This window comes from Anguilla rostrata, chromosome 4 (genome assembly GCF_018555375.3).
Source record: "Anguilla rostrata isolate EN2019 chromosome 4, ASM1855537v3, whole genome shotgun sequence".
Lineage (NCBI taxonomy): Eukaryota > Metazoa > Chordata > Actinopteri > Anguilliformes > Anguillidae > Anguilla > Anguilla rostrata.
In genome coordinates this window covers 46,236,470-46,259,662 of record NC_057936.1, presented here as the reverse complement: position 1 = coordinate 46,259,662, position 23,193 = coordinate 46,236,470, and the positions used below count along the sequence as shown (strand labels likewise).

At 40.5% G+C, this 23,193-nt stretch overlaps 1 protein-coding gene across 2 annotated transcripts in view; it reads right to left on the bottom strand.

Moving 5' to 3' along the window:
- The window catches only part of ptprn2 (protein tyrosine phosphatase receptor type N2), a 218,206-nt gene that overhangs the window by 74,391 nt on the left and 120,622 nt on the right, over positions 1–23,193 (bottom strand). For both annotated transcript variants that reach the window (XM_064332770.1, XM_064332769.1), the window contains one exon: positions 12,851–12,915. In XM_064332770.1, the coding sequence (XP_064188840.1) occupies positions 12,851–12,915 (65 nt within the window). The remainder of the gene's footprint in view (positions 1–12,850; positions 12,916–23,193) is intronic.

Below are 23,193 nucleotides of genomic sequence, written 5' to 3'. Positions count from 1 at the left end.
GCACATCCACCGAAATGATTCCCCAAAGCATGTATTATTTCAAATATATCTATTTCAATAATAGTTTCACATGAATACATTTGAACGCTCTGGTCACATATGCATGTTATTCTGAATCATGGTATGGCAGATTGTGTGTGACAGGCACACATACAGCACAACTGGCACACATACAACACAACATACAGCACAGTGGTTCATAGTGTTGAATATTTCGCCTCCATATAATTGCTGGCCTAACTTTTAGGCATGAATGGTGCCATAACCTGTGGCTGAGGCCAGGGACAAACCATATGAAACACTATCAAAGCCTCCCCCCCAGTCCAAAGGTCAGGGAATGGTAAAAGGTTGTGAATTAAAGATCTGTTCGTGGCTTTCATCAGTCGCTGCCAGACAGTCTCTAAAGAGACAAATCTAAACAAGGCTACTGGCACAGCTGGGCATCTCCAATGATATGACATTTCACACAGAAATCTGGACTGGCCTTGGCATTTAAGAGGCTTTTAAACCGTAAAAGCGCTTTCCTGTACTGCTGAAATTTTTATGCATGATGGTGTCACATGTTCGCCCGTGCCTCTGGCTTATAAAAATTTTAAAATACCAGGGGCTCATTTGCAAGAGAGCAGCGCACGATTGATCACCCAACCCAGGACAACCCATGCTTTGCTCTGGGAGTTAAATCCTGAAGCGTCAGGATAAATGAAACAATATAAACTGAAGACCAGATTCAGTTTGCAAGGCACTGTCTCTTTATCTTTGAGTTATGAACGCAAGCAGGTTTCAGGTGTTCATATGGTTCAAGAAAAAAGCCACTTGAAATTGGGCCCGAAGAATGCACAACAAAATCAGTGTCCGCAAAACACCAACCTATAATTTCCTCTTGGTAATATAAAAGCTTATCCTGCCAGACAAAAGCATTCAGTTTACTGAAAGAATCAGATCTGTCTGAAAAAAGAGTTCTGCGTATGAAATAAAAGAAAGCATGCAGCTTTTATTAAGCTTAGGCACATGGTAAAATAAAGTTACACTAGTTCCCTTGTTCTCATAGTTAAAAGCAGACAGTTATGTAAATGGAATATCAATGGAAATTATCAGTTCATTCCTGTTGATCTCTGAAATGGCGAATTTTTAATCAGCGTTAAAGAATACTCGAAACGTGTCTCATGCCTCCTCCTCAGACGGCCTCCCACAGGCACTTATGTGTCTAGAGTGGCCACGGTCTGATGGGGTTATAATAGACCATTCCGGGCAGTTAAAAATGAGTCAGTGAAGACAGGATAACACCAGCTAGTGATTTAAAAGGGCAAGGCTCTTCCCCACCTCTGCCGTCTCTCTGTTTTAATGGACACGGGTGTGACAAACGCGGAGGTGTGATTACTCCTGCCCTTCAAGGTTTCGAGGCAAGCTGCGAAGACTGCTGCGTGTGAGCGTGTGAGCGTGTGTGTGTGTGTGTGTGTGTGTGCACGCGCGAGCGTATGTGTGTGCAAGTGTGTGAGTGTGTACACGTGTGAGTGTGTGTGTTTGTGCGTGCACGTGTGTGTGTGTGTGTGTGTGAATGTGTGTGTGCAAGTGTGTGTGTGTGTGTGCGTGTGTGTGCATGTGAGTGTGTGTGTGTGTGTGTGTGAATGTATGTGTGCATGTGCATGAATGTGTGTGTGTGCGCGTGAGTATGTGTGTGTGTGTATGCGTTTGTGTGTATGTGTGTGTGCATATACGTGTGTTCGTGTGTGTGCATGTGTGTGTGTGTGTATGTGTAACTGCTTTGGCTATCAGCCTGACCATGATTTGCTTCTGCTCATGCATGTGCATCTGTTTTGTGTACATATCCAGTGGCCTAACACCAGCTGTGTAAAGAACCAGGAGTCTTCCACTATGGAAAAGCCAACCTGATGACTCCTATGGGACAGTAAGGCTTCTTCTATTCTGTGCAATTAGCTACTCACCTGCCTGGTAAAGCAGAGATGGACACATATGCATGTTACAGAATACAGGGTGTGTATACGTGCATGTGTGTGTGCATGTGTTTGTGTGTGTGTGTTTATGTGTGCGTGTATGCGCATGTGTGTCAGTGTGTGTGTGTGTGTGTGCATGCATGCGTACGAGCCTGCATGCGAGAAGAAAACAGCAGGCCACGTACGACTACAGACTTTTGGACTACACCTCTGAACCTTCACTAAAACTGAAGACACGTCAATATCCACGTCAATTATTGCGACAGATTGGTTGTGACAAATGCCTCAGACAGAAATAGAAACGGGCTTAGCTGGGCCCGTTGCTTCTGCTTGCTGTGTGGATTCCCTATTCAGATCAACATAGTTTATTATTCTGTATCATTCTGTATTCCTTTAGATCAAGTGTGAATGACCCCTTCAGATTCATTCTCACTGTCTGAATCTGATTTTTTTTTTAAAACTCCTTCAGAAGACTCAGACAAAAGAGAAGCCATTCCACACACTGCTATTGGAAATAGGATCCCTGCAGTAGTACTTTTATGACTATCACTGTATGAAAAGCAACAGATGGAAAAAAAACAAAAACCAAAAAAACAAAAACAAATCAACAATCTTGAAATGCATTCTCCTGAATGTACTTTTGGATTTGGACGCAAGGCAGCAGACATAAACTAGTTCAGCCAAGCTTCCTTATTTTCACATTAAGCAGAAGAATATATTGACAATACAAAGGACATTGGCTACAAAGAAAACCATTACAGTTGTTGTACCATTATGGAAAACAGGCAGAGATGATGGGTATTTATCACGGTTGTGTTTGTGCTGAACACACTAGAATGCTTCAACATGCCAATTCTATTTGTGTTCCAATAAAATTAAACAACATATTAGACCAATTTACCAAGCGCAGACATTAACACACGTGAACTGCACACGATATTGACATGTAGACACCTTTTAATGGTTGCTTTGAATGAAATAAAATCAAATAGGTGCTGCTTGAGTTATGGTGGTGTTCAGGAGCCCTAGACGTAGCAGTCTTCTGCATTCTGTAATCTCATTTATACATATCTGACAAGATAAATAGACATTCAATGAAAACAAGCACTGGAGCATAAAATCTGTGTTTTGACCTGGCTGTGAAAGACCATAGAAAGTAATCAAATTGTAACCTGGCCTTTAGAGATAGAACTGAGGTCAGTCCTACGTGAGGGGTGGACATATTTGTCTTTCGGAGACATAAATATTTGTATCCCCTAAGAAATGATGTAATCTTTTCTCAAATAATTAGCTGATAAAAGCCGGCAAGGTCAGAGCTGTAGTGGAGGGCTGGATCGTTCGGTCTCTGTCTCTGTGGTGAATAAACCCTGAATCACTCTCTCCTGGGAAAGCTGTCTTTAAAAAGCGACAGTACTTTGGATGACTAAAACTCACCTCCCATCTCAGCAAGAGCCACTTTGCAAACCGATTTAAAATATACTTCCCGCTGCTTTTGATCAAGTAGGTAATACAAGAGTTCTCAACAGAAATGCTTCAGGGAAATTAACAAAGTGTAATCACTTGCTAAATAGTTTGGATGTCCTGATTAAAATCAGCTCAATTTACTCAACTCAAACTATAGTAAAAGAAGAACCGCAAATCTCATACTAGTCATTACAATGTGGCTGAAAATATTATGAAAACATTCATAATAATGAAGTGAATGGTACAAAGTAGCAAGGAATGTAATGCTGATCTGTGAATAGTACCATTTAGTGTAGACATGGCTAGTCATGCATTGGTTGGAACACTGAAATAAGGACCTGGAGGTTGAGGGTTTGGTTGAGAAAAGCTGGAATCTACATAGAGGAGTGGAAATCAAAGGTGAAAGATGTTTTGACATAATTGGACGGGATTAACCCCAATATAGCTCAGGTTTCACTCGGATATCACCTGGCTATGTCCTGGGCAGCCAGATTTTACATTTTCAGTTTTCAACCAAATGTAGCCCGGTTTTGCCATGAATACCTCTGTGACTTTTCACCACAAAAATGTTCACTGGGTGGTGAGATGTAGCCTCATCATTTGTGGCATTACCAGGTTATTTTTCCAGTATGGGAAACAGAATATGTGAGGTTTAAGCTGTAGCTGTATTAACGGCAAACTGTATTTATGAACTATTACTTTATTTATACAACAATAATGCACAGCAGGTGTATGCAGTTTGAGTGCACAGTGCATTCTGTGATTTGCTTCATGCAACACCCACAATCTCCAAATACACCATTTTCTTAACATCCGGAGACATGCAGCTTCTGAGATTCTGATGACATTCTCCCCTCCAAGGATGAAATCTAAAATAAGACCTATCCACCGAAATTTGGAATTTCACTGAGCAAATTCCAGGGTGCATTAAAAGCTAAGGGCTGAAATATAAATGGGCTCTTCCCATTCAAAAACAGGTTAGCATTCCTCGAGTCCACCCTCATGATCAAACCCCCATGCGTGTGCCCTCAGAGTGATGCGCTAGAACGGCCTTGCAGGACCTCAGAGGTATGAGCATGAGCTGGAAAGGAATGAGCATTAATACCTGCAGTTCAACAGAGAGAAACCTCAATAGCGTGCACACACAGGATACCTGGACTCACCTGGATGTGACCGGAAAGCATGTATTTGAGCGTGAGCTTTTTGAGGGCTATTCCACGGGCCTAATGACTGACATCAAATGAAACTATTTCTGTTGCTGAAATTTTACCGATCAGGTTGCAGCTACCTGCCGAAATATTTCTGCAGATGCAACCATTCACACGACCCACGCATTGGTATTGCATTATATGTATGGTAATTTTGTTTTGGTCACACGACTAGATTGAAAAGCTTCCCGGTTGGGTGTAGCAGCCTCTGCATCCTGATTGTCAGTGCTCTTATTTGTGCTGACAGGAGACCAGTGGAAAGCGTCAGGAAGGAAATTAAAGGAGGTGAGGTCATCTGTGACCTTTACTGAAGATGGGTACCACTTACGTTTTCCCAGAGACCTTTGCAGTTCTGCAGATAAGTAGGTCCTTCCCCCCATTCAAAAATGGCACTCAACAACATTTCCTACCTACTTGACATATGATGGAGCTATATGCTAATATTTATTCCTCCTGCATCAAATTCCATTATGTGGCTTCTGAGAAATTGAATGGAAATCCTTAAAGGTTCCTAGAAGGTAATGCAATTCCAAGGTGATAAAAAAGAAACACACACACATATGCACGCACACACGCATGCACGCACACACACTTGCATACACATTCACACACAAAGGCACCATTACAAATATCCCATATATTCTCAGGTTAATGTGAAACTCTTCATATTATCCATCAGCAGAATAGCTATACAAAACAAGGATGTTGTCAAAATGTCAGTTCTTCTCTATTTGGATAAATGTTAATCGAATGGCCGGTTTAATGTAATCTGGCCACTGAGCGCCCACCCCAGCCTTCCTTTTACCAGCGTGCACTGATACACATGATGTCCAAGATCAAAAACCGAGATTCACAGAGTAATGAATCATCCACTGCTTACTGGCTGGAAAAACAAGGCCTGCTGCACATTCCAGCTGGATTATATGATGTGTGAGAGCAAGACTTTGTTTTAGGGGAACAGATTTGCCAAGGAAATGACTGAATTACACATTAGACTACAATCCACAAAGTCCAGTCAGAAATAAACAATTATATTGGTATTAAGTGATTGGCATTAACGAAATGCATTTCCCCATACAAATTGACTACACATAGATATTAAAAGACAAAGGACTACCCATACACATTTAACTAAAACAACAGGTCCTTAAAATACAACATGTGAATATGTGTGATTGCATATAAATCTTACAGAAGCAGGTTCCAGTCATCCACATGAATACCAGTCTCAAAGATTCAAATGCTTTGAGCCTTCATATGGTATGGCAGTATTCAGATGCTCTGTCCTATGCATTCCCTGTTCACTCATCAAAATTATCACTCCGTTCAGAGCTGTAGATGCAGTTGTGCTTAAGTTTGCTTCCTTATTTTAGATGGTATTCATGTCTTTTGGTCCTGCACTCTACTTGCAAATAACCGCACATGAGAATGAACCAATGCCTTGTTTATAATTCACAGTGTGATTTCAGCCAATAATGGGCGATAAGGAACTGAAAATACTGCACAGCTTAAAAACTAACACATCTATGGCGGCCGGCTGCATGCATTTCAGAGGATACTAGCGATAGTCCCAAGTTAAAAGAGGATTTTGCAGTGATTGGACAGGCGTACAGTCGTGATCTGGCATTCTGAATTGGGGGTAAAAGATAAGAGGAAAATTAACACGTTGCATCACTGACATCACTCTTAAAAACCAGGATGAAGAACAAAATAACTTTATTTTATCTGCAGCTTAATAAGCTCAGCCTCCATGTGTACCCATTTCACATAATCATGTGACCCTCATGTGGACAGTGTTGCTTAAAGAACAGAGTGAAGAGATATGCTATGTCTGACATAAAAAGGTGAGGCTAAGCCATGTGCTGCTCAAACAAGTGGGTCAATCATGTAATGGTACACTTAGTGTTCAAACACTGACAGCGAAACAGTGACTTACTCTTAAGAACTAGGAGATATCCATTGCTCGCAAAGTATTTACAGTAGTTCTTTATATTATTATTTTCTGTTTACCTGTAAGGTATGTTTGTGATAGTGTCTCTGTAAAAAAAAAAAAGAAGCTATATAGATAAAATTCAACTGAAGTGATTTGATCTTCACACGTCTGCCACACCTCCCCCGTCACACACGGCACAGGATGCTGAGCTGGACTCCCCACCGCTGCACCCCCCACTGTCACCAGCCAGCTAACACCAAGCCGAGACCTTTACGGACAAAACTGGACCACAGACTGTCAACGAGGCCGCGCTTCAGTGACGTGAAAACTGCCTGGATGGAGAAATGGTGTTTGTGCAGAATACGCCCGTTGTGTGCATGTATACTATATGTGTGGACACCTGAATACCACACCCATATGTACTTGTTGAACATGTCATTCCAAAACCATGGGCGCTAGCATGGAGTTGGTCCCCCTTTGCTGCTATAACAGCCTCCACTTTTCTGGGAAGGCTTTCCTCTATATTTTGGAACATGGCTGTGGGGATTCACTTCCATTCAGTTACAAGAGCATTAGTGAGGTCAGGCACTGATGTGGGGCGATAAATCCTGGCTCGCAGTCGAAAGGGATGGGGAAAAGGTCAGGCAGTCAAGTTCTTCCCCACCAAACTCAGACAATAATTTCTTAATGGACCTTGCTATGTGAATGGGGGCACTGTCATGCTGAAACAGGAAAGGGTCTTCCCCAAACTGTTGCCACAAAGTTGGAAGCGCACAATTCTCCAGAAAGTCTTTGTATCCTTTAGCATTAAGAGTTCTTCACTGGAAATAAGGGGTCTAGCCCAAACCATGAAAAACAGCCGCAGACTATCATTCCTCCTCCACCAAACTTTTTACAGTTGGAACTGTTCGGACCAGTGCAGTTGACACTATGCATTCTGTCAAACCAAAATCCATCAGACTGCCAGATAGTGAAGTGAGATTCCTCACTCAACTCAAAACTCAGTGTTTCCACTGCTTGAGAATCCAAAGACTGTGTGCTTTACACCACTCCAGCCAAAGCTTGGAAATGTGCGTGGTGATCTTGGGCTTGTGTACGGCTGCTTGGTCAAGGAAACCCATTTCATGAGCTTTTGACAAACAGTTCGTGTGCTGATGTTGTTTCCAGAGGTAGTTTGGATCTCTGTAGTAAGTAAATAATTTTTACACGCTACACGCTTCAGCACAGACAAACCGTTGTATAAATAAATATATATTCATATATATATATATATATATATATATATATATATATATATATATATATATGTGTGTGTGTGTGTCTGTTTGCATTTCTGTAATGTCGATGATATGTATTTTGATAAGCCTACCTTGCACATCCAAAGTGAGCAACTGAACGATGCAATTTGATTATAAATGCAGTTTTTTTTTATTTTTAATTTTTTAAGTTAGGCCATTTAGACAAATTGGCAAATGGAAATCACTGTGGAGCTTTGATCAAATGCAGATTGGAATCTGCATTCAAATGAAAAATTAATGATAAGTTAAGTAAAGGCTACAAAAGGTCACGGTTTACTCTCATTTACTCCTAATTATTTCCTTGTGGCCAAACAACGACGAAGGAATATGATGTTTACTCATTTTCCAAAACGGATTAACACTCTTATTGTTAACCCTTCAACACACAGATGACATCTCAGTTCCGATGAGATTATGGTGATAGGGCAATTAAAGAAGGAAACACTGCAATTACATCTCTATCAGTGTTTGGCCTTTATACACAATGGAAGCCTTATTAAGCATCTTCCCTCATTTAGCCACAGCGCTTCATTACATTAACCCTGCGTGCAGTGTAGGCCGTACACCAAAGCAGCTTTTAAATGGCACTAAACTGGCTGCCTGTCAGTTGATTGCAAACTACAATAAGTGAATGAATTTCAGGTGTGTCTGGTAAACACTGAGGATTTAAACACTATTTCTAAACATTAAAGATAAATACTTTATTGATCCCCAACGGGAAATCGGCATGTCGATTCTGTGTCACACGTAAACCTTAATAATGTAAACCTTCACACTATGAACCTGCCCGAGGCAATGTCTGGACCAGGTCAGTATGTTAATTATGTTAAATATCTGTATGTTTGAAACAGAATCATTCACATTACTGAGACAGTATTTAATAACGCATTACAATATATTTGCTATATTTGAAACAAACAGTCCATCGCTGCTATGTAATGAAACAGTAGGCTAGAGATAATAATAAGATATCCTTCTCTTAAACTGCACACTTCATTCAGCTTGAACAAGTCCTGTTTTTCCACAGGGAAAGTCTCACACGGTGACCTGATAAGCAAGATCCCACAGCTCCCGCAAAGAGATTCCCACATTTATATGAATGTGAATTAATCTGGAATGACACCCACTGGCCTCGAAACCGCTAAAATATCTTTGGGTTCCGACACTTTGCTATTAGACACATCGGGAGGCGCCCAGGGTTTCTGTCATGTATGGAGTTATTGATTTATTTTCCACCCTGTCCTTTGACATTTGCTTATCTTAGACAGCATCTAAGTGTCTGCTATTGATGTCTACAGTATCTGGAAATCTACTAAGCTGTTTCCTCATTTGTTTACTGGGTAGCAAAGTGAAAGGAGGCACACTGCCGCAAAAAGAACAGGGCCCCTGTTAGAGCACCTGGATCTGTTGGGTAGGCCCGATCCCTCGGGGCCAGGGGGGCCAGCAGCACCCCCCACGGCAGACCGGACTTGTGCTTTAATGTGATGGTGGCCTCTGGACAAGTCGAGGCTTGATCTTCCCAAAAAAACACCCGATGTGAAGTGAAGCGCTGACGGGAGAGGGGCTGTCCCTATCGGGGGGCTCGCGGTGTCTCGCGGCGAGCTTCATCACAAATTACTCAAAAAGCCACGGGCCCCCAGAGTGAGGGAAACGCCACTCAATCCCGCATCGATTCCAGACAGGACGCCTTCACGGCGCGTCCCCGCCCCTTCGCTTCCAGCACAAAGTTATCGGGGCGCAATATCAACCAAACCGGCATAACGTGAAAAGCCATACATCCCAAACAATTGGCTGATTAATATATAATGCAACGTGCCACGTTTGGGAATGTGGGACTGGAGACAGTGATGGAGGCAGCTCGAAAAAGGGGGGCATCTAAAATGCTGGCAGAAATGTGCAATATAGCGGACACCTCCGGATCCTCCCGCTGCAGAAGCAGGGCCCCGAGGACTCTCAGCGAGCCTTATTTCCATATAAAACCTCATTTGAATCTGATGTCTTTGGTTTCAAAAGAATCCAGCGCATCAATAGCCCCCTTGATTAGATTTTCACCTCGGAAGCCAACAAATATGAATATTTATCACCATGGATGTAGATTGCCCTCTTTGCATCGCTCTGATCTTGAATATTATCCTCTGCTAATTTTTATTTATTTTTTCATAGAAATGAAAATTTAGGGAACGCAGTGTTTGCCCGTAAAGTGACGGTGCTTCAGATAATCCTGTTATTGTTCCCTTCACTTCGTTCATTGTTGTTGAGGAGCGCTGTAAGATTGCTTTTATGTCATTAAAATCTAAAGAAAATAACGCAGAAAGCATATATCAAAGAAACACTACAACACAAGAATATTTTATATTCAATTAATGGCAACTGATGGTTTTTTAATGGGCACACCATAAGCAACCTCGCTTTAAAACATTATATTTTGTAATAAAATGCTGAATTCTTTGTTTTTAAAATACAGCCATCTGCCAGAATATCTTTCCCAATTCTAAAGTAAAGTACTCCTGGGCCCCCAGGACATGTGTTGGTTTTTGTTCTAGCTGGCCTCTATATCAGCCATGTTTGATCAAGCCATTAACACAATGCTGATCAGGATCTGGTACCTGCTCTAGGTCTGGCAAAATAAATCCGTTTGTGTGTGTGTGTGTGTGTGTGTGTGCATGTTTACATGCACGCGCATTTGTATGCGTGTGTATATGCGTGCTCGTGTGCGTGTGTGTATGCATGTGTTTGTGTTTGGGTGCAAAAGTAAAAATACCGAAGTACAGTACTCTTTTGACTTCTTTTTTTATAACTGTTCCTTAAATTAAATAATTCAAATTAATATTCAGTATAATCAGCTTCCATCTCAAGTATTGGTCAGTTTTCTGCCAAGAGCTGAGAACAGGCTATTATTAATATCTCCCTGAAAACAGGGAGAGCATTTCTCCAAAGAAAGGTCTTTGCCTGGCTACCATCAGTTTATATTCCTTTGGGAAACTATCACTATTCCTATTGCTAGCAGTGTTGATGTGGCAGTCAGCACAGACTCATTCAAATGTGACGGTACAGCTCATTTTAATGTGAACAAAGGCTGTGGAAGAAGTACTTTAATGGTGAATCCTGACAATAATTCCATAGCTTTAGGTAGTTTGCACGTGCAAGAGCACTGAAAAAAAAAATATTGCAAAAAAGCCTTTATGTTGCCTGTATTCTAACAAATTCTCTCAAACAGATATCCAGTATCCATCACCTGAAATATCCAACTAACCGATTTCTGTAAGAAATACTGTGTGTATTTATCATATCCACGCAATGCATAATACACAGCAAAGACCACGGCAAAGATCATCCCCGCTAGCTCTCACTTTAATGGTCTCCATTCCTAACAAAAAAACTCTATCTTCCCATTTTGAATGTGCTTATGTGCTGCGCACTTGTGCAAGAGCTATGCACCCTGCATCTATACAGGGGAACTGCGATTGAAGTCCCATCAGCACACTCACATGTGAGCCAGTGACTCTTTCCCACATTACGAGCCACACAACAAACTGGCCCTTCTCTCACTGACTACAGCTGGCTACCAGTACACACCTGGTGATTAGCTAGGAGTGGGTGCACACCCCTCCCTGTCTGGCCTGTGGAACCCAAGCCTGGTGTGAAGGTTTATAGCCCCTTTAATAGCCCTGGCACAGATTGGTGACACGTAGTCCACAGCACTCACAAGCCTGCATCTTTACCAATGAGCTGCTTTGCAGTCTATATGTAATTTTTAAAGACGCACAAACACATTGTCAACAGTCAGTTGGGATAGGCAAAAATGCAAAAAGGACTCCAAAATAAATGCACTGATAAACTACAATCAAAATGGTGGAAGTAGCGCAGATGTGTATAAGAGTGAGGCCAGCAATCTGCATTACAAGCCTTGTAATGCAAATGCAAATACACATTTCAAATACATGCATGTGAAATACGTTTTTTAATTGTCCATCCCGATCCTTCGCTTATTTAAACGCTGCACAATCCCCAACAGGTATGCGCTAGGCTAGTAGCACAGGACATGAGTCACAGTTCTCTGATACTGTGATAGAGTGGCAAAACGGCACTGCTTGATATTTAAAAATTCACAGTGACAGCACACTGGGTGACACCAGAGGATCGGTCTATTAATGACACTCACAAGCCAATGGACCTGAGTTACTTGAGTCCTCTCAGCTGAATCCCGGTTGTTTCCGTGGAGCCCTAGCTCCCTCGGATTGCCACTTTGATTGACAGCTTACATTTGGCACGCGGTCATTGAAGCAGACTGTCTATTGAATCAATAACAGACAGCACAGTCTCCACAGTCTATTTAAGAAAAAAAATGGCATGCAATCCTAATGTTCTCTGCTGGTGTGAATACATTTTGCGTGGGGGAAAAAAGTGAGATGATGTTATCATCAATCTGATGGCAGTGGGATGTTGTTTGCTGGCATTAATGCAAAGAGCCACAGACTTCTTTTCCCCATTTAGACTCAGAAGTATTCAAAAGATAAGTACCGATGCATCCAGTGGGGTATTTCAACCTGTAGTGTCATTTATTAAAAGGTTTGCAGTAATCCACCGTGTCTGGGTTATTTCTTTATTACCTGCAAGAAAATGTAGCTATACTATACTGAAAATATGGATTTTCATAAAAGGTTTTACATTAAAACAAAAACACCAAAACAGCTAGCCAACCTATTAACGTGAAACGTGTCATTCAAATATTGTGAACCTCAGTCTAAACTAGTTTTAACACCCTAAGATGGTCACTGCTCAATTCTGATTCCTACACAAACACTTTCAGAGAACACCACACATTACATAACACACTGATGACTGAAACTGTTAAATCCAAATGTATGACTTAACCTGCACATTATTATTTTTTTTCACAGCGAAGAATGACAACATGCAGGATGCTACCTTTGAATAAAAAGCACTTCCACTCAAACCCTTAAACAAAAAAAAAGAGGAGTTTCTTCCACTTACATCACTCACTCCGACCTGGAGGATCTGCAGGCCCGTCTCCTCCTCCAGCGGCCCTTTGCTCTGAGCTGTGAGAGGAAGGAGACGCAAGGTCAGACAGCTCCGCGGCTCCTGCACTTCAGCCCCCGTTAGAACAGAGGCAACGAGGACACCACGCAATCTCTCAGCTTTGAGGACTGGCCTTAACTTAGCACATCTGAACTAGTAGGATATGCTTCTCTTTGGTTATTCTGTTTGGTGATTAATTTAGTATTTGGTAAATGAAACATACACTGAAATGTAAATCACTTTTACTCTAGTTTGGACTCAAAGCTTTAAAAATACTTTTAATGTAAAAATGTAAAGAAATATATTATTCAGAGTTATGGCTGCATTCAGAGCATGAATATTGCCACCCACAGTAGAGTCATTAGTACAGGGCACTGAAAGTTCATGTACATAAAGGCTGCTTTTGCTGTTCCTGTTTCCCAAAAACATTTTTCCTTGGAGTAAAACCTACTGCATGAGAACATAGACAGAGCACAAATAAGTTTGGTTTACAATAGATTTGTAAAGCATTCAATTGTAACCAGCGCTAACAGTTCAAGGGAAATGCATGCATGGCATACACCCCGGAGGTCTTACCTGTAGACTATTAGTGAAATACAAACAATAACATCAATCCATTCATTTATTTATGAGGATAAAATCAAGTGATTTCTCAAAACAAAAAGATTTCCCGGTCTTTCAAATTCCATTCATTTGCTTCTTCCCACTGGCTTAATACAGCTACATTATCAAGGCACTCAAAATGGAGGACTACAAGACTGAATACAACATATAAAATCTGTCCTGTTGACTCGAGGGTTAGATTGTAGCAGCTTGTCATCTGAAAGCATGAAAGGCTAAAGGGATTATTTTCTAGTTCCAGTGTCTCAATTATTTATCTCTTAATCAAAAAAACTGTGCTACCATAGACTGTGAATGGCCCTGCCTCATTATTCAGTTTGAATACTAACAGACATGTCAAAATGAACTTTTGCAACACATGGAACAAACATAAAAACCGAGAAATAAACAAATATGTAAATAAAGTTCCAAAAAAAAATAAAATAAATACATGAAAGTGCAAAATGTGTGTTACACAGCTCTGATTGTGTGCCTGGTTTATATAATGTAAATAAATATAAATCCACTACTGTGGTTGACACCCCCTTTATCAAACTTCCACATGAAATCATTAGCATATAATTCCATGTACAAAAAAAGTGTTGAATATCCCAAATTGAATACAAGGATACTTATTAAAATATACTTTTTGTCCAGATTTAGCTAAGCAAACACCACCTGAAGAGAATAGTTTGTATTGCGAGATCAAATCACAGGGGTTCTAATAATTTACACAATGGAAAATAAAATTTTAAAAAATGAGCGTAATTACATTGTGTTTGTTTGCATGTGAATGCGTCGGAGTGGAAGTGCGGAGTCCTTTAAATCATATTCCCCAGATAAAGGATATGCAAATTACCCGAAAAAGCCGAACCCTACAATGTTCTCAAAATTCTGCAATAGCCTATTTAATTAGTATTTTAATTTATCAGAATAATTATTTGCACTTGACAATTTATGCAGTATTCCATATAATTAAGCACGTCGCTTCAGAGGAATAATTTGGTGGAGGCTCCTCTCAGTGGTTATTTTAACCTGAAAGGATCAGGCCCTGTCTCGTCTGTGATCTCAATAACAATGGAGACAACTTAATGGCTCTGTCAAGACTGATCTCAGGTCTGTCACAGCTCAGGGCTGGTGGAGGGGACCTCAAGTCAGCTGACTCAACCAGCACAAAAGCGACGTGTCCCTCCCCTGTGTGAGCTCACGCATCAGACACATCTCCATCTGCCACGCTGGTCCGGAACTGGGAGCAGACCGCACAAACTGCAGTACTAGGAACGTACAAGTGCGAGTTTGATTATTAATATTACCTTTTTTGTTCGTTTCAGTGTGTAAGGCAACGTTATATAGAATGCTGTCATTTCCAACAGTGCTGTATTGAGGTTGGGTATGAAGACACAATGCAGGAGTTAAATGATGAGGATTCAGGCGCTTCTCAATTCTTTGAACAAAACCGAGGCTTGAAAAAAGAGGTTTTTGTTTTGTCATTTTATGACAAAATCAGCGACCTTTCCTATGCAAAGACAAAGATGAAAAAAGTTTATTGAATTAATTATTTGTTCTGCATTATTAAGAACAATGCACAGACCATGCAGCACGGGATCTCTGATTAAAATACACACGTATGAAATAATTATTGGAAGCAGGTTATTTAAAGCAGGTAAATTAAAAAAAATACAACAGTATCTATTCCTTGTTTAGCAACATTAAAATTACCACATAATATAAATAAAATTGCATAAATATTTTGTGTGCTGAAGCCTTTCATCAAACAGCTTTTCAAAAGCCATTAAAATGTAGGAAAAGTAAATTTGACACAATGTATGTATCTCTGGGTAACTAAAACAAAGTTTCCCTCAAATACTCCCTTGATGGCAACAAAAATTTAAAAACATATTGACCCAGCAATGCTTTTCAAAAATCCAGACAATAATATTGTTCAAATGTACAAATGGCTCAAAATGCTCATTATACTGCAACAATAAAACACTGCACTTTAATTAACACTCTCAACTTCAGCCTACAAATTATTGATCGAAACCCCGTGCATGTGCATAATGCATTCACAACAGGGAAGTACAGTACAATATGCAGGGCTTTCATTTCAGGAGAATGCCAGGTGAAGGTAATGCTACCTACATCCAAATCACTCACAAATAAAGCACTCGAGTTTTGCACAAACACAGCAAAATAATTCATATTTTTCTCAAGCTAATGCGTTCGGTCCCTTCCGTTCAGAATTCAGTATTTTTGTCAGAACCCCACTGGTACAATTCCCAGCCTAATGACGGGGTGAGCCCATGTCAGCAGTGCACGGCTCTAATGGAAACAGGAGACCACAGTAATGGCACGGCTCCCTTGTTCCGAGTTAGGTGCGGTGCCCTAATATCCTCATAACTTCAGTAGAAGCTCCTTATGTGTTCAGTAAAGCAAAATGCTGACAAAGCGATTCAGAGCCGGAAAAAGCCCGAGAATCAAACCGCGGATCTCTGCGGTGTGGTAGTGAATCAGAATCTGAGGGAGGGGAGATTTTAAACAAGGGGGTCGGGTGGCTGAGGACACGTCGTGTGTGTCCTCTCATTCTGCCACCAAGGATGAAAAAAAACAAGTTCAAACAAAAAAAAGACAGGGACAAAAATATGACTCTGTCTGCTCTGTCTGGTGCCGGTCAGCAATGCGATGACTGCCACGGTCAGTCGTCAATCAAAAGGAGGGGGGAAAAAAATGAGAGGCAAAATCGAAAGGGAATTATTATTCACTTGAAATCCCCAAACCATGTAATGCCATTCGAATCAAATGCAATGACAAATAAAGCAATTTGAGGGCTGCCAGGCTCTTGAGAGACAGTCTGTCACCCGGCGGTCATAATTAATGGCGACAGATCGTCGCTCGGTTTGAGAGCTGGCTCCGCCGTCCTTGTTTACTCAGTCCGCGCCTTTTCATATTTCAACCTTTCGGTCCTGTTGAAACGTCCGATAGGAGCTGGAGCAGTATCTGCCCGTGCTATTTAGAGGGGGAATGATAAAAGCCGTAATTAGGCCACATTGGAGGGGAGAGTACGTCGATTGAAAGGTCAGGAGCGGTGTTTTGTCTTAATGAGGACACCGTCGAGAATACTGCAGAGATTCGCGGGACCGGGGAGTCTTCCGTCCAGCTGAAAGAGATGAGCGGGCTGATAAACATGCAATGACCCTGGAGCTTTTAAGCTCCCCGCTCAGCCGCCATAAATAAGCCTTTGTTACCGGCTGTTTTTTCTTCCACTTTAGGCTCCTGACAAGGGCCGGCAGAACAGCGTAAACCAGGAACGAGGCGAAAAGACTTCCTGCGATATCTGGCAGGCCACAATTTGCTGTGGTTCAAAGCGCTGCTTTTTATTCTTCACACCTGCAGCAACGGTCTCTCTACACCCACTTTAAATGCAAATGTAACATACAGAACGCATCGCAGCCCAGCGTACTGTTTGCAACTTCTATATAGGATGTCACACGCTATGGCTGTCGAGTGTCTTCTGATCTTACATTTCATACACGTCGTGCGGGTCCTTCAGTTAGGCTGCATTTATAAAGTGATAATCCTTTTACAAGATTCCAGATCCAAACACAAGCATACATAACCTGAAAATATCCATAGTTTCAAAGCTATGGATACGCATAGTCTATGTGCTATAGGAAGGCACTTTTATATGTAATTCTCTATGCAGATGGAACCGTGCCTGAGAAATATTATAAAGGATTTATTTTTTATTAACAGTTGAACTCACAGTTATGTTACAGACATGTTTTATCTTATTTGATATACTGTATGTCTGAGCTGACAGATGCAGACCTGTTGTGCTCTCCAGCGCTGCTGCCGTTTCAACAATAACAAACAGCACAAATGCAAATTACATTCATATCTTGTAAGTTAAGGAATCCGGCGTCCATCTGGCCCCTAGAATCCCACATTTTATTTCTCCAGCTTGCAGTGCCCTGTTACTGACTGCGCTGCCCTGCTCTGCAGACCCCCAGCAGTGCCACTGGCCCTCTCAACTCTCTGTTCATGGAGAGGTGAGGAAGGGGGGCAGAAGAAGACTCCCTCTCTCGCGCCACACTTCCCTTCCTAACCCCATCACTGACTCTCCCACTCTCACTGTGTCTCTCCTAACTGTCTCTCTCTCTCCTCTCGCACTCTCCCACCTCTCACGGTCCCATTTTCTCTCTCCTCGCTCGCTCTCTCTCACCCCCCAACTCTCGATCTCTTTCCTCTCTCCTTTTATGTGTGCTCTAATCTGTGAGAGAGTTTTGAATCAGTGCTGCAGTTTTAAACCCTACCCCCTGTCTTACTTAAAGAATTGCATAACACTTCCATTCAGTCCTTGCAAATCTGTCTTGTCCAAAGCAGTGGACTGAATGGCCGAGCACACAGGGAGCTACCTGAATGTTCTCCAATCACAGCATCTTTTTGTGACAGACAGAAAGGACTCCATTTCAATTTGAACAAAGGCTCATTCGGCTCCATCCAATATGGCCGCCGCGGCCAGCTCCTGTACAGTTCAGGCACAACAGTTACGAGGGGAACCGTTCTCGCCATTGTGGGTCTGTGCCTGTGTGAGGCCGTCACCTCGCCACCTCGGCAAGAGTCACCTCGGTGCTCGCCCCCACCCCTGGCTAAACATGCCCCTCACAACACCACCCCCACCTCCACCCCAACTGAAACGTCTTCATTTCTGCTCTGTGGAAGAGAACAGAGACTAGAAATGGAAATGATCGACGCATGCATCAAAATGCACCACTTGATAACAGAACAGTGCCACCCCTCAAACAATCAACACAAAGAATACAGGGCTCATAGTTTGGGGGGAGGAGGGGAGGGGGGGGATTTTCTGTATTTATATTATGGTCTGGCAATGAGGGAGAAAACAAACAACAAATTACATACAAATTACTACCTGATGTTTCACGGCAAACACATATTAGGTGTCATATTAGCAAAGTATGGGCAATGAAAATGAATGCCCTGTTTCTGAATGTGATGTCATAATTAGTGTTGGGAAGTTTGACTAATTAAAATGATTCAGTTTGAGTAAGCTCATCAAAAAAAAAACTTTCGAGTCATTGAGTTGTTCACATTATTTTCTACATGATGCTTCAGTTTGGTTCTGCTGTGTTAAAAAAATAATAATAATCACTTTTGCAAACATAGGGGAGAGCAGGAAAATTCATAATGGCTTTCGTGTTTGGCTTAATTCTGAAAATTAAGAACTACCGATAGATTAATCATTTTTAATACAAACAACCTTGGCTATGAATACACCACCATGAAATTTGATGTCCCCACATTGCCTAAAGTTAAGGTTGAGTTAAATAAACGTAGATTATTTATATATTTTTAATATACATTTTTATTTTAATTATTCTCATTCTTTATTAAAGTTTTAGTTTTTTTTAATATTGTTATTTAATTATAAACATTATTCTTTTTTCTTTGCTGTTATTTTTTGTTTGTTGATCTTGCCATAGGCTGCCTTTATTTCTTATATTTTTAACTTAAGAATATTGTATTGTAGATTGTATGCATGTTTTATATTCAAATATTCCTATTTATCTTGTTTTTTTTTCTTGTTGACATAAATAAAAACTTTTGCTGTGAAGTCGTACACGTCATTTAATTGCTTATTATGAATTACAAATAAGACTAAGTTCATTGCTAGGATCTGTTCGTACTGTATAATTAAGGGCAGCACCGTTTCTCAGCACAAGCGAAATAACAGAATGCTATACACATACATTTGGTTTTGTAGAGAGAACTGGTCCATGGCTATTTTTATTTTTTTTTACCAAATGCGGCGAGTATGCCCTCATGACACTGTTGAAAAAATTCAAATTCAATAAAATATCATCAACGTTGCCATTAACGTCATTATAAACATCCCAGTGACACTATTTTTCAAAAACCTAAACACGTCTTTTGTAAAACATACCATTTGCTGTTTGTGTTGCTGCTGCTCGCAGCAGCCATTAGTATGCCTACACTCCTCAAGTCGTTTTTCAGTAAGCTTCTTTTCAAGTTAAATCTTTCAGTTTCATTCGTTTTATTCTTTCATGTAACTTGGCAGGTATGCCATCCCGCCAAGTTATGCCTTGGCGGTGTGGCATGCCCCATACCTACACAGCACCGAGAGTGTGCCACTTTTCAGGCCTTTCTACAGAAATAACCACAATGACCGCAGACTCTCAGCCCTTAAAAACATTAATTTATGTACCTTCTGACCCCATTCCAACTGACAGAATTCACAAACGACTTCACACGTCCGCACGATGAAGGCCCAAACCTATGGGATTTTGCGTTTTCTCCTTCTTTTCCTTCTTTTTTTTCCCTGCCCGATTACATCATCACAATGCTGCAAGCCCACAAACAATATGTCTCCCCACTGGACACTTACCTACACCTGCCAATCATTTACCTACACCAGCCAAACAAAATGTCACATAAACACACAAAATGGACTTACATCTTTTTCTCCAAGAAATTTCCAGTCAATAGAACAAGTAAGTTTGTGGCTCAGTGGCAATGTCACAGTCTATACAGTGCTATAGAGTTATAGGATTGAATCACACCTGAAACTAATTTTTCATTTCTTATAAATGCTTACTTGCTCACTAATAATTGTCTATTACTTTTCAACTATTGCTTTTGCACCAAATCTAGCCTGTATGTCACCAAAGGTATAGACTGTATTATAACAAACCATCTACACGTTCAGTTGACCGGCTACATTTCCTTTCAATGTGAAAGTTTTCTAGCCGGCTACAATATAGCCAGGCCATATGAAATACAACCAGAACTGAGTTGTGCTTACTGCCCTGCCTTCTTTAAAACCACAGACAAAATTCACCAAGAAAATTCACACCCCAACTAACTACTTTGTCAGTGGTGCACAGTTAATACCATTCCCTTGAAAGCACAAGGTTGGATGATCCCGGGTCGCCCACATGCAAATCTTTCATTTCTGACACTCAGTGCATTTACATGCACAGTTGAAATCGATCTATATTAATAGCTTGATTTGGCCAAAGATGAGATTTAATTGGATTATTGTCGTTGTCCCAATATACATGACTTGGAAAGAATCGATTTATTGACCAAGGTGTGTCTGACGAAGGCTTCTTATAAATCCTGCTTCCTCCAATTTTGTCGCAACTTTTTTTGAATAGTTCGCCATTCTGCGTTTTTCTTCCATCCATGTATTTTGGGATGTTTAACTCCTTTAGTTACGTTAGCATGAAGTTCGTCCAGAAATATGTTTTTTTTGCCATGATACTGGGGAGGGCAAACCGGAGCTTTTTTTTTTTCGCCTTTTTTAGTTCATTACAGTGGTGATAGAAGTGACAATAATACTAGTACTGTGCTGTTAGCCTTTATTGATGGTGGTACTTGCTCAATCGAACGGTAAATGTGAAAAACATTTGATTATAGTCAGCAGCACTGAAATTTTCTGTCACACCCTCAATAAACGGCAAAAGTCCCAGTAGAAGATTGAATTAAATCTTTTAAAGTTATATATTTTCTTAAACGTTATCGATTCCGCTTGGCCACAGTAAGTGTATAGTTGCTATGCAAATTACGGAACATGCGCAGAACGCCTAAGCCAATTTTTGGCCTACTGAAGCGTATATATACCGTTGTAAATCGAACCCCAACCACATTGTACGATTTCAGTCGGACAACGTTTACATGATTTATTGTTTTAGTCCAGTTTTAGCTGGACTAAAACAATAAATCGACTTTTTCAAACATCATGTAAACCCACTGATTTACAATTGTCTATTGCTTTTAAACTATTGCTTTTGCACTTATCAGAATATCTGAATCTTCAATGCATATATTTAGCAAAAGTCATGGACAGGCAGCCATATGCATTTCATGACGGCACATTTTTGATTTTCTTAAAAAGTTACACCAGCTGACCACTGTGGCGTTTCTACTAACTATATTTCTTTACTAGGCTACTGTAGCACGTTCTTATCAGCAAATGCCACATTTCTACATTCATGTTACCTCACTCTGTCTCTATCTACCCTCATACAAACAATTACTATGTACATATGCACTATGTACTATGCAACACCTCATTAAAAAATTCCATTTAAAAACATGGCTCATTCATGATTATAACTACTGGTAGTGAACGTGAAAAAAGTACAAATGCAGTTCTCGTACGCAATTTCTCAACTATATAAACAAGTAATTAGTAATACCGTCCGTCTGTTATATACACCGTTCAATAAGGAAACTCATCTCGCTCATGGTCACTATATTTTGTTTGCACTATAGTCTGTGATCATGTCAAACTTCACCTAAATGCCCATTCTGCAGAAAATATATAGTTTCAACTATTCAATTTCATAATATCTCGCCATTTCTCTCGTACTACTGTTCTTTGCTGCTATGCAAAAATTGCTGTCTGTGCTGCTATTGTCCACTGTCAAATGTTTCTATTTGTCACAACTGTGACCTAGTTCTCCTTTTCGAATTGTCACGTAAGGTCAGTGATCTAGCTAAAGAAAACAGCAAAGAGGAGTCCTACCTACAGCTAAACATATCAAAATGCCTTATAAACCTCATAAACACAAAAAGTGGATCTCAGATGAAATAACAAAACGGAGCATGACAGAGGATTACACAAGTTGCGACCTCGGGAGCTCAAATTCTACGAGCTTCCTGATAATTTTGTCAATGAAGTCTCATTGGAAGGCCATCAAATCAGTGAGTACACACACTGGGGGGGATTACTGTTGCGTTTCTGATGGTGCCAGCCTCTTATACTTACGGCACCACACCCTTTGTCACACCCATTGTTTTACATATATATTGTTGACGGACAACGGACGGACAGACGGGGCCTCGACACAATGCCCCTCCTGTCTCCTACAGAGGCCGGGGGCATAAAAACATACATTGCTGTAAAACCACTGAAAGTAAGATTATTCCCACTATAAATGATTGCTATTTCACACTTCGATATGACACATGCTTTGAATGACCACATTCTCTTCACATGGTAAGATGAAAAAACACAGGGCTAAGTTACTTGAAAGAATTTAGGAAGCATTGCTTTGGAATACAGCATGTTTAATTAGTGTTAGATAAGGTAGCCATTACTGTTTATTGTAACTTGGCATAATTTTGATATCAGTGCTTTTAATGGCAGGCCTAGATTTAGCCAGTGTGAATGACTTATAGTGCATTGTATGTGTGCATAACTTGTCATTCTTTTACGTTGAAAATGTGTTTTTCTTCAGATAAAATTTACAACTCCACTGACAAGAATGAAAGGAACAAAAACTAACTGTACTAACAAACATAAGGGGTGCATTATACATCGTCCTAGTCTGACCTTTTTTGTATGTAAATGCTGATATATTTAATTTTTCAATCATGACATTTTTTTTAATTGGAAATTGTTTCAGTCTAACTTGCAGATTTGACAAATTTGATCAAATATTTTTATAACTAAGCTGTTTTTAAATATTGCAGGTTTCAGTATCTGTTCAAAACAACACACGTATGTATATGGCTAATAATGTGGATTATGGCTTCGCCAACAATTAGCTTGTCCAATACATCAATTCCGCTCTATTCTTGTTAAATGGGACAGTTTTATAATCTCTATCCCCAGTATATATTCTGAAATATTCATTTTCTTTTTCTGATTT